The sequence below is a fragment of the Macaca nemestrina genome, chromosome 6 (genome assembly GCF_043159975.1).
Source record: "Macaca nemestrina isolate mMacNem1 chromosome 6, mMacNem.hap1, whole genome shotgun sequence".
Taxonomy (NCBI): domain Eukaryota; kingdom Metazoa; phylum Chordata; class Mammalia; order Primates; family Cercopithecidae; genus Macaca; species Macaca nemestrina.
Genome location: NC_092130.1, coordinates 71489943 through 71502806, shown reverse-complemented (window position 1 = coordinate 71502806; position 12864 = coordinate 71489943). Strand labels below are relative to the sequence as shown.

Below are 12864 nucleotides of genomic sequence, written 5' to 3'. Positions count from 1 at the left end.
GACGGTACCTCAGAGATCCGTTAGGTTCTTGTAAGGTGTAAGGTTCTTGGGAGATCAGTAAGCAATGAGATCCAAAGTGAAGTAGAGTGGTAATCCTTAGATGGGAGTTATCTGCCCCATGTTTCAAAAAAGGGAAGGAGATTATAAAAGGTAGAGAAGTTTATAGCTTTGAAAAGGCAAGATGAAGAGGTTCCTACCTTTGTTAATTCTATAGAAGCTAGAAGGTATGGAAAAAGGTGGTTTTAGACATAGAAAAGTAAGAAAAGTTTGAAATGATTGACAATGACAGTGGAAAATAAGAAATGAGTTGGCCAGATATTTAGGGCCCATTTGAAGTTAATAATCATGTGATACTCTGTAACAGTGTTTAGTTGCTTGGGTGCGAACTCAGAGAGAGCAGATAGTTGGATCCATCCAGGGTTAGATTTTGCCACAAGGGAGCACCTAAGAGACAGGATAGCAAGGGAATTTAGAACGTTGGCAAGAGTATCATTGAAAATGATGTAGCCTGGCATCTAAGTTAAATAAAGAGAGAAGAGAAGATGATTGATTGGGAGAAAGTAGGAGACTACAAGACTTAATAGTTCCAGTGAGATTGAAAAATGGTTACAGTGTGACTGGTTGAAAGCAAACTGATGGGATAGGAGATTGTGGCCAAAAAGAGGGGAGCTTAAATTTAGAGCTCTTCCATGTGATGATAGTGTCCAAGGAAAAGCCATGACTGATGTAGAGAGGATACAAATGTTTCCCCTCCCACCCCTACAGATTGAAAGCTTTGTGACAGCACCTTCTGAGGTGTATGTTGCGGAATATTTTCTCTCCCAAATGCAAGTAGTAATTCTTTATTAAGGCTCTGAGACATATTGCATTAATGAATCTGTTTAAATTTGTTTAACTGTGCATTTCTAAAATCTATGGGACTACAGAACCTTTTGTACTATGACGTCTATTAACGGCCATTTAAACTAGGATTTTCCTACACTTTTGAGCAGTTGTTTTGTTTGTTATGTGCTGAAACTGTTAAATTAATGGGAATAAGTGAGAATAATTGTCACAACATATATAGTTTATAAAGAAGGTTTAATCTACATTAATATATATCAATATCAAAAGATTTCTTTTCCTATTAAAATTAAATGTGTCTAAAACCTAAAAATGTAAGTTAGTATATTGTTTTGTTAGTGATCATTGTGACATTTGAAGTTGCTTATTGAAAATCTTTAATTAGTAATTGATATTTCAGGAAAACCTACTATATTAGTTCTATACAATAGTTACCCAAGTTGGATTAGTTAAAACATAAAAGAGTTTACCCAGTCACGTAATTGGGTATACACAGAAGTTCAAACCATGTCGTCAAGAATTTGTTTTCATTTCTCAGCTCTACCTTCTATTGTATTGACTTCATTCTCAGGCAGGATGTACTGATGTCCCATAGTGTGACAGTTTTTCTCAGAGAGGCTGAGGATGGGACAAGCACTTAGAATCTGACTGATTTCTTTCTAAAATGTATCTCCTGGTTGGATTTTATTAGCTGATAAAAGAAGTACAATATTATAACTACCATTTTTTTATTTAAAAATTTTAATTTTTCTGTATTTTTATTAAATCTTAGGATTTTCGTTTAGGTCCTTAAGTTTCTGATTCCATTCTAATAAATAAAATCTTGACTGAGGACTTGAAACTCCAAATGTTCCCAGTTACTAGTTCCAGTAACAAAAGGAGCTCTGATAAGAGGATTATTGATGCATGTGCAGTACAAGAATACTAAACATTAAAACCATTCAGGAACTTTTTAGATAAAGTTGGAAACTTAAAACATTTACAAAAATGAAATATGTACTTAGTAGTCTTTATCGTGTCCTTGTGAGGTCCTCTGCAGCAAATACAAAACCCATAAAACTCATCCTCCCTATCCCCTGAAACCCATCAATAAAGGAAAACAAAACAAAACAAAACCCCACAAAATAACATATCAAACTTTTGAAACAGTGGTCTTTAACCTGTTAAATTATTTTCTGAGGAATGTAGCCTTGAACTGTGTAGTAATTGACTGTCATAGAAAATGGTAGTCAAAATCAAACCTGCAGCTTTTGGCAAATTAGTGGTCTTTTTGATGGACTTTTTAGTGAATAACCATAAAAGGTGTTTTACGTTTTCCTGGTTTATAAATAAAGGAAAGTAAAATGATCACGAGTATTAAATAAATTACTGGCCTTAATGAAAAGCATATGAAATTTATATCCAGGTTGAATATGGAAAGTCACAAGAGACCATCATTTCTGCCTAACAACCAAAATAAGCTACAAAATAATAGTTTTTGGAAACCTCATCAGAGAGCTAAGGACAGAAGTAAACCTAAATGAACCTACATGCAGAAAGTGACAGGCCTTTTGTAGGAAAACACAGACCCATGATTACTTTCATCCTTGGTGGAACTGTATGAGCAGATGAATCCTTAAAAGTTTTTGAGATATTTGTAGCGTCAGGTGTAGGCTGATGTGAAAGATTAGAATCTAGAGGAGCCTGACCCACAGAGCAAAGCACTATCTGTCCACCAGCTCTTACGCAAGTGTTTTCACTGAGTGAAGGAGGCCATCAGAGAAGGAGACTTGAGAGAGATACTTCAAGTGAAATCCTCAACACATCAGAAAGGTGGTGTGTGGGGTGTGTGTCTGGTGGGGGGTGCGGGAGTGGGGAGGAGTTCAGGCAGAAGAACTGAGCACTCTAGGGTTTCACTTACAGAAGAATGTAAGAGCCCTTTCCCAAACTGATTCTTTGTAGGGAATGCTGGGTCTTCAGTCTAGGGCAATGGCCCTCCAAAGACTAGGCTGAGGAATTTGTATTAGAGCTGAAAGTTGTCTTCTTAGGTACATAAAGTAGTGGGTGAGGGCAAAGAGACTTCCCTCCCCCACCCAAAAGACTGTAAAGCTGGGAGAGATCTCCTGTATTTCCTAAAGCTGATGGATCAGCTTTGAAGCCGAGGGAGGATGCTAGAATCTCATCATGGCTCAGCTTTATTTTTAGATGAAGGAAAACTGATCTCTCTCAAAGTATTTGAAGGCTGTGGCAATTGATTTAAACTAGAACTGTGACAAAGGCTAGACCCAACTTATTAACTACAGCTCCAACTCTCCAACAGCCTGACAAAAAAAGGAGTGGGTATGCCCCTTTCTTGAGGATAATATTCTTGAATTCAGACTCTACTATTGTTTTATACAAACTGTCTGGCCTACAATCAAAGATTATATAACACACCAAAAAGTGAGAAATGTGACCCATAGGCAAGAAAATAGACGGACTCAGAGATGGCCCAGATCTTGGAATTATGAGACATTTGTTAATATAGCTGTTACAAAAATGCTTAGGGATGTAGTGGAGAAGATGGAAAATGTGTCTGAAAAGCTGGGAAATTGCAGTAGAGATGTGGATACTGTAAAATAAATGGAAATTCTGGAATTGAAAAATACAGTATCAGAACTGAGAGCTTCATTCAATGGACTTGTTAGATAGACTAGAAAGATCAGTGAGAGGTAAAGACAGGTTGGTAGAAAGTATCCAAATTGAAACAAAAAGAAAAAAGTGAAAAAACATAACGGAGTGTTTGAGGTCATGGAATAATATCAAATGTAGGGGAGAGAGATATGGGGGTAAAAATTCCATGTTTTAATGATCAAATTCTTTCCAACACTTTCAGCCCAACGGTCCATGAAATTTTAACAAACCGTAAGCAGGATGAAATATTTTAAAAATCACATTTACTGATATCATAGTCAAATATGAAAATGGCCAGGGGGAAAAAGATACATTATGGATAGGGGAATAATGATATGAATTGTAGATAATGTCTCTACAGAAACAGTGGTGGTCAGAAGACAAAGTACTAAAAGAAGAAAAGCTACATCAAACTTGAATTCAATATCCAGTAAAAATGCCCTTCAAAAATGAAGACAAGCAGCTTGTCACACTCACCAATCTCTTTTCTGTGTCTAGTCTATCTACTAACAAGTCCATCAAATGCGTTTTTCAACTCTGATACTATATTTTTCAATTCCAGAATTTATATTTATTTGCTAGCATCTCTACTGAAATTTCTCATCTTTTCAGACACTGTCCATCAGAAAAATGGAAAATAAGTGTTGGTGAGGATGTGGAGAAACTGGAACCCTCACTGGTTCAGCCACCAAGAAAACAGTTTGGCTGTTCTTCAAAGTTAAGCATGAAATTACAATTTCACTCCTATAAAACAGATATTCAAACAAGTACATGTATACACATGTCCATAGCAGCACTATTCACAGTAGCCAGAAGGTGAAAACAGCCCAATGTCCTTGTCGTTGCTAGTAAAATAAAAATAAATATAGCTAATATTTATGAGCATTTATTATGGTAAGGTAGAAAGGGAAAAGAAGGGACAATGAGAGGTGGAGACAAGAGATAGGGAACTTGCAGTGAGGAGGCGTATGTAGTGTATGCAGGGAATGGTAAAGAGGTTATTTTGACTTTATCAAAATAATTTGTTAAATGGAGGAATGAGCTGGGGACTTTGTGAAGGTGTAACTGAAGCTGGTAAAATGCCTTGATTGCTAAACATTGGTCTTTAATTAAATAATACTTTCATTATAAGGTATTCCTTGTCTCACAATTTATTAGTTTTAAGTCAAGTAGAAAAATTTACTGCTGTATCGTTATGTCCCTAAATTGTACCAAAAGCAGAATCTTAGTTAAGATACCTTGATAATTCAATTTATAATAGTTACAATTTTTCATACAAACAATTTACACAGTTGTTTACTGAGCAAAGTCTTATCAGCTCTTAAGTTGTTGTATCAATGAGATGCTCATCAGGAAACTGGTTGGTGTGCATCTTGTAGTACTGGATAATTTATAAAAATTGTATTTTGGTGAAGGGATGGATGAATAGGCAGAGCACAGAGGATTTTTAGGACAGTGTGGGCTACATGTTGTTAAACATTTGTCCAAACCCATAGAATGTACAACGAAAAGAGCAAACCCTAATGAAAACTATGGACTCTTGAGTGATCATGATTTGTCAGTGAAAGTTCTCAACTGTAGCACAGGCACCACGCTGGAGGGGGATACTGATAATGGTGGAGGCTGTGCATGTGTGGGGGCAGAGGACATATGAGAAAATCTTTTCCTTCCTCCTGCTTATGCTATGAACTTAAGACTGTTGTAAAAAGTAGTCTTTAAAAAAATATTTATTTAGCCATTTTGGTCACACATTTGGGAAAAGCACCATGGAATGTGAACTGGCTATTGAATAGGACGGAAGCTAATTATAGCCTTCTTCTGGGGTCTTATTTCCCTACAGACATCTTATTTAAGAGATACAGAATAAAGAAAGCAAAAGGAATGATTTATGACATTTTACAACCTAGATCTCACTGAACTCTATTCTGTTTTACTGTAGATTTCCTTAGCATTGTTGTTTTAAAACAAGATCTTAATCATTCAGATGTTTCTTTTGTGTATTTGGTTTCTAATTTCATTATTTCAGAAAATGAATATGCCTGATTTAGCAAGGGGGTTTTCTTTCTTTTTATAAATAATCTTAATATGCAAGCATCAAAGAGAAAAGACAACATGACAAACTAAGTTACTAAGGAGTGAATACTTCTAAAATGATTTGCCTTTAGTCGGAAACCCTATTGCTAAAATAAATCATTTAGAAAATGTTTTAATACTTAAATTCTGTATCCTGATGGAAATAGAAACTATGTATCTTGCATTGTGCCCAGCAAATCAGCATTTCCAAAACCTTAGGTTACTTCTAAATGCATTTTTTTTAATGAAGGACATACTGATATTTACAGTATTTCATTTATATTATGAGTGATCTATAATGTAGAATTTTTTCAGAAGGTAGTCTTCTCTGGGGTTATAATTTTCCTGCAGTTATTTCTCACAAAATCCCTCTGAATTTTATGGCTGTTTTGCATAAGAAGTCCCTAAGATATTTGGCACTCAGCCTGGAGTTTGAGCATGAATATTATCTTTTTCTTGATTCTTATTGCCTCTTGATTTTAATAAGTCGCAGGCTGTTCCTACAGGGCCAAATAATCACTTGCATTGTTCTGTCCAAGAATGTTACTAGATTGGGTTTATTTACATAAGTCTGTGAGAAATAATATTCAGTTTTTGTTTTAAAGACCTGTTATAAACAACAACAATAAAAGTCTTCCTTTCATGATAGTTCAGCCATCTCATTGATTCATATTCTAAGGGTACCTCAGGCTAACTGTGACTAAATGCTCTAAGGAAAGTACTGATTGCCAGCCTGGTACCATGAAACTCTTCTCTGGGTTTTTGTTAATGAACAATGCAACACAAATGATGGGGAGTTGGATAAAAGTCACAGAATTTTTGAGATGAAGATTTTATCTAGCCTAGTGCCTTTCTTTTTTCTGATGTGGAAACTGAGAGCAAGGGTAGTTGAGTAATTTGCTCAGATTCATACTCTTCATCGCTTCTGACTTCAAGAACGTTATTCCTTTATCTTAGTGCCTCCTTTTAGAACCTCACTTTCAGAACTGTTACATGCTTTTTGGTTGAAGTTGTCACTTTCTACAGCAGCCAGATAGGCAGTCATTGGTTAGAGCTTAGTTTCTTTGTCAGAGCGACTCCAATCAGCAGAACCTTAATTCTTGCCTTTGTATCTTTGTGCTTTAGTGCTCAGGGGATGGGGGCACTAAATGGAACATTGCAGTGCAAGAGCCTGTTTCACTGCAGTTTTCTAATGAAGGATAATTTCAAAACTTGATAGGTAGGATTTTACTTTAACTAATTTAGGTATTTTTTAAATAGAGTTTATCTGTTTGTTTTTATTTTTTGTTTGTTTTGAGACAGGTCTTGATCTGTTGGCCAGACTGGAGTGCAGTGGTACAGTCTGGCTTCACTGCAACCTCTTGGGCTCAAGCCATCCTCTCACCTCAGCCTCCTGAGCACCTGGGGCTAGAGGCACACGTTACCATATCTGGCTAATTTTTAAAAACTATTTGTAGAGATGGGGTCTCACTGTGTTGCCGAGTCTGGTCTCAAACTCCTGGGTTCGAGCAATACTCCCTACCTGGCCATCCAGAGTGCTGGGATTACAGGCATGAACCACCAAGCCTGGCATAGCGTTATTTTTAATTGATAATAGATACACTTGTAATTATTATGAACCAGTCTCTTAGTTTTATGTGTATGTGTATATACACACACACACATACAAACACATACACTGTCTCATTTAATTTTAACATAATGAAAAACTATTCTTAAATGAGATGTGAAACTGATACTGTACCTAGAACTTTTTTTTTCAAGCCAAGGTAATAGCTGAACTTAACAGCACTTTTTCTGAGCATCTCATCAGAATATTATTTTATAATATCAGGTATTATTTAATAACATTGCTTCTCCCTTCACCCCTTCATTAGTCCCCTGCTACCTCCATTGTGAGGGGCCATCCTTTAGCCAGAACTAATTCCTACAACTCCTTTATCTGGAAAATATATCTTGCCATTACTTGAGGTGAGTAAAATGAGTGTATCATCACCTGCCCTGGCAGGCCTAAAAGCAAACTTAGGTATTGTATTCATGGCAGTTGAAGGGAAGTTTTTTTATTTTAATTTTTAAAAGTAGCCATTTGATTCTTTGATGTGAAAATCAACCTGTCAATGAATTCAGCACAGTCCGATGTGTTATTAGGTAGACTGTAATTTAAAGCTGTTACTAGATGTTACACAGACAGGAACTACCTGGTAAATGAGTTTCATTTTATTTGTAGAAATCTGGGCACCAAATGATCCAACACTGGTTGGAATGTTTTATTAACCCTATTTGCATTTTGATTGCTGCTATATGAAACTTAAGGTCTCATTATTATTTCTGATAATATATTTTTAGGCCAACCTATCTAAAAAGAACCTTCATATGAAAAGGTGTTTTCACTAATTGTATCCATCTAACACACAATATGTTACGTTTTGTAACTTAATATAAGGGAACAATTTTTAAAGTTTTCTTTATGCCCTAACTGGACCTCTCTATTAGATAATTCTAATCCATTGGGTAATTTTAGCATTACTCACTTAGAAAATGTTTTGTTTTGATATTACCAAAGGGTTTTGGGAGAAAGCATGTGGCCAAGAATGTCTACATTTACTATTACAGAAACAAAAGATGTTATTTGTGACTTGCTTACTTATTTTCCATAAGTAAAATTGGGCATCACTAATGCTGGAAGACCTACAGAAATAGTGTGCTTGACAAAAGGATCTCTTGTTCTTTTGTCTGCTGCTGATTAGCAGTTGAAATACAGTCATCGTTGGAAAATTGACCAGTGCTGCCATTACAGAACCACACATCCTTTGCTCTTGGTGCCCTTCTTACGTCCTAGTTTTGGTTTTGTTTTGTTTTTTTTTTTCTTTTTTCCCTCTTTTTTTTTTCTTTTTTCCCTCTTTTTTTTTTTTTCCCCTCTTTTTTCTGCCCTCTTACCTACCTCATTCACTTATGTTTGTAAAATGGTCCTAAAGATTTGAAATTTTAGGAAAAGTTTTCATCATTATGGTATACGATATTCAGAAATCTGCATTGTATGGCAAATAGCAATCTGGATTTGGTAGGATTGGTGGTAGGTAGGTCTGCCATTACCTTCTTGTTTTACTTCATTCTCCTCCCACCCGCCTTTCTCCTTATCTTCAGGATCATCATGATGGTCATTATGATCATCATGATGGTCATTATCATCATGTGAATCTTTGGGAAACTTCTTAGGTACTGAAGTGAAATTCACCTTTAAAAAATGTGTTCCGTATACTTTTCTTCCTTTTTTGTGTGTGTGTGATTATTTTTTCTTATTTGAAATTGCCTCACAACTATAGTCCTATCTGAAATAGTCTGTGTTAAATAGGTTCCTTATAGCTTGTGTTCTTTTTTGCATGTGTTAATTAATACTTGGTTTTCTGTGAATTTCCTTTGCATTTCTTGTTTTCATCTATATGAATTCTATATGAATTGCTATATGTATTTCTATTTCTTTCCCCAAAATCAAGACATTTGTTGAGGGGTCAGTAAAGTAAAATGCTATAGAGTTTGTGTGTATTTGGTTATTTGTTATCTTTAATGTGAGGAAGTTTGTATTTTATTTAGTTGGAAGACGTGATGGATAAGCTGTGGATAAGTACCTAAATACATAAATGTGTATACATATTGGATAGTTTACTGTTGCTGAAGGCTTGTTTCTTAATCCCTCCAGGAAAGAAAGGAGAGGCTATCCAAATTTGAATCTATTCGTCATTCAATTGCTGGAATAATTAGGTCTCCAAAATCCGCACTGAGCTCTTCAGCAGTAAGTAGGATTAACTCTCTGTGCTACTGAAAATGGTCATTGTCTAACTTCTTTCTGATGCATTAATGAATGTGTGTGTGTGTGTGTGTGTGTGTGTATAAATTTGCACTTACAAATGGAAAGATAAGTGCGTAATTTAACTTTTTGTGTGCATATGAATGTCTATATATGTGTATAGTAAAATCCCATGTAACACTGACATAGGGAATACAGAAATAAACTTGAATTATAGGCTTCCTTTACAATATACAAATAATTATGAGGAACATTTTATGTACTTTGAGGTCTTACTGGAGGAATAGTATAAACAGTTCTTTCCTAGTGAAACATAACCCTTTTACAGTAGGGATTACTATATATATTTTAAAAATGTATTAGTGTATATGTATATTTATATTTTAAAGAGCATTTTGATTATAAAATTGAAGTCTGTTTGATAATCATTGAAATGTGGGTTTGACATATCACAGTAGTGCTTGAGTATTAGTTATCTTTAGTAACAGCAGTTTGGCCATCTCATTCACATGAATAAACACACAGAAGCATTTCTCTAAAGCATTAGGTCTTCTATTTATTTGGAGAAGGAGGTTTTTTTCCCCCTCAAATACACAGGCACTCCAGTGTATACACCCCTAACAAGTACTAGTCTAATTCTGGTCCTGATGGATTTACCTACACTGGATATTTCACATACATGAATAAAATCATACAATATGTGGCCTTTTGCATGTAGTTTCTTTCATTTATAATTCTTCTACAGTTCATCCATGTTATACAATGTGACAGTACTTCATTCCTTTTTATGACTGAATAATACTCCATTGTATATATTTACCACATATTGTCTATCCATCAGCTGATGGACATTTGGTTGTTTCAGCTTGTTGGCTGTTATAAATAATGCTGCATGAACATTCATTGTCAAGTGTTTTTATTTTTGTATGTTTTCACTTCTCTTGGGTGTGTACCCAGGAGTAGAATTTCTGGGTTATATGGTAATAATTCTCTATTTAAGCTTTTGAGGAATTGCCACACTGTTTTTCATAGTAATTGTACCATTTTACATTCCCATCAGCAATATATGAATATTTTTATTTCTCCACATTATTGCCAACACTTGTTATTTTTAATGTTTTCATATTATAGGCATTCTAGTGGGCATGAAGTAGTATCTTACTGTAGTTTTAATTTCCATTTACCTAATGACTAATGATGTGGAGCATTTTTTCATGTTCTTATTGGCAGCTTATATGTGTTCTTTGGACATGTGTTTAGTAATATTCTTTGCACATTTAAAAATTGCTTATTTATTGTTGAATTCTAAGAGTTTATATTCTGAAAATAAGCTCCTTATACATATAATCTACAAACATTTTTTTCTTACCGTTTGGATTTTTTTTTTTCACTTTCTTGATGATGTCGTTTAACACACTTAAGTTTTTGATTTTGCTGAAGAGCAATTTATTTTTTCCTTGACTCTGTGTGCTTTTGATGTCAAAAAAACATTGTCTAATCCAAGATTATGCTGATAATTCAACCTTGTTTTCTTCTTAGAGTTTTATAGTTTTAGTCCTACCACTTACATCTTTGATTATTATTAGTTAATTTTTGTATATGGAGTGAGGTACAGGATCAAAATTTTATTTATTTATTTTAATTAATTAATTTATTTTTGAGATGAGGTTTCACTGTATTACCCAGGCTGATGTTGAGTTCCTGAGCTCAAGTGATCCTCCCTCCTCGGCCTCCCTAAGAGTTCAAATTCAGTCTTTTGCATATGGAAGCATATTTAACTTAAAATCATTAAAATGCAACAACTATGAATCACTGTTTATGCAAGTAAACATACAAAAATTAGAATGTTAAAGCATAATTTTAGATAAAATAAAGCAAATGCATTATATATAGGAAAATGAAATTAGAATTAATCACAATGGACTTGACATAACGATTTTTCTGTTTTTAACAGTATTAAAATGTAGAGCTCCCTTTAAAGACAGTCTAATGTAATGCTTAGATCAACAGTCTTAATAGAAGAAAGAACTTAAGACTTTAGCTGATAGCAGAATTTTTTTCATCTGAATATTGTATTTGATGTCATCAGATGTTTAATATTGTTATAATAATAGAATATTGTAACATAATATATAATGTATATCAGAATATATACTTATTATATATCATATATAATAGAATATATAATATATATTTTATATAATATCAGAATAATACTTTAATATGTTATATCAGCTACAAGCATGTGTTTCCTTTCCAGTGTACTGAAGGTGTTAAAAGCCCTTTTATTAGTATCTCAGATTACTGAGGCTACAGTCACATCTAGCATCTACCCATCTTAAGGAGGTTGTAATTTTGCATTGAGAACTATTTTTCAGTTCTGAAGCCTCTGAAGCCAAGGCCAGAGATGTTAGACAGTACTAATTACATATTTTAAAAGCCTACTGGCAATCATGAGGGTCCATTCCAATTGAAAGTCTTTCAAACCATATTATATTTAATGAGATCTGTTCCAGTCATGTCAAGAATATTGCCCTTTCTCTAGGGCCATCCATCTACTGCAGAATTTCTATAATGAGTGGCCAAGCAAATCGCTTGTTCCATCTTACAGACACTCATGAATACTAGTTGTATCACTGATATATGGAGTGAATAATGCCCCTCTGATGGTAGCACTCTTTGAAAAATATTCTTTGAAACAAAAATAAAGCACATTTTGGTCGAAATGATTTGTTCTTTATATAGATATCAGAAGAATTATTAAATTATTCAACAGCAGTCTCTTTAAAATTCATATTTTCTACACTCTGTTGACATAGATGCTATTTTAATTTTAGAATTACTTTGTACTAGAATTTAGAAAATCAAAATATTGGAAAGTAGAAATGTGCTTCCTTTGTATAGAGTAATATTGCAAGTAAGATTTGCTTGCTTGCTTGCTTTTTAGAAACATCATTCAGTTATGTTAAGTTGTACATCAGTTGTAATACAGGGTCACAGTGCTTGGCTTCCGCCAGTGGCACAGGGGAATTTAGCTCTTTTCATGCGTGACATCAACTGCTTCTATTTTTCGGTGTTTTCCTTTCAGTCTAGAAAATCGGCCTTATATTTTCTTTAATCAAGACATGTTGTTAAGTTCAGGTTAAATAGTGTACATTTTAAATATCAGTTGTCTTCGATTATTCTTAAAGTCTTAAGTTGCTTTTCCCCCCATTTATTATTATGTAAAAGAGTCATTAACAAGGGAAAATAAAGATTTTTTGCATTATATCACTCTCATACAGTGAATTCTGTCATGTTTAGGAAAATTAAATATTCTATTAATTTCAAGTTTTGAATTACTTGAATTACAAGTATTACATGTAATTTTTCTAAAAGGACTTACTGAGATTGATATTCTGTAATTTGTACTGTAATGGAGCAAATCTATTGTTTATATGTTCGCTCAGATGCTTAAAACAGGTAACAGAGATCATGTCAGATTGATACTA

At 34.2% G+C, this 12864-nt stretch overlaps 1 protein-coding gene across 23 annotated transcripts in view; it reads left to right on the top strand.

Annotated features, from left to right (window-relative positions):
* The window catches only part of LOC105471095 (FER tyrosine kinase), a 692543-nt gene that overhangs the window by 444483 nt on the left and 235196 nt on the right, over positions 1–12864 (top strand). For all 23 annotated transcript variants that reach the window (XR_011624806.1, XR_011624809.1, XR_011624807.1 and 20 more), the window contains one exon: positions 9266–9358. Coding sequence is in view for 19 of the 23 variants with exons in the window: in XM_024789505.2 (XP_024645273.1) it covers positions 9266–9358 (93 nt within the window). In the remaining 4 variants the exon portion in view is untranslated. Of the gene's footprint in view, positions 1–9265; positions 9359–12864 lie in introns of those variants that run through there.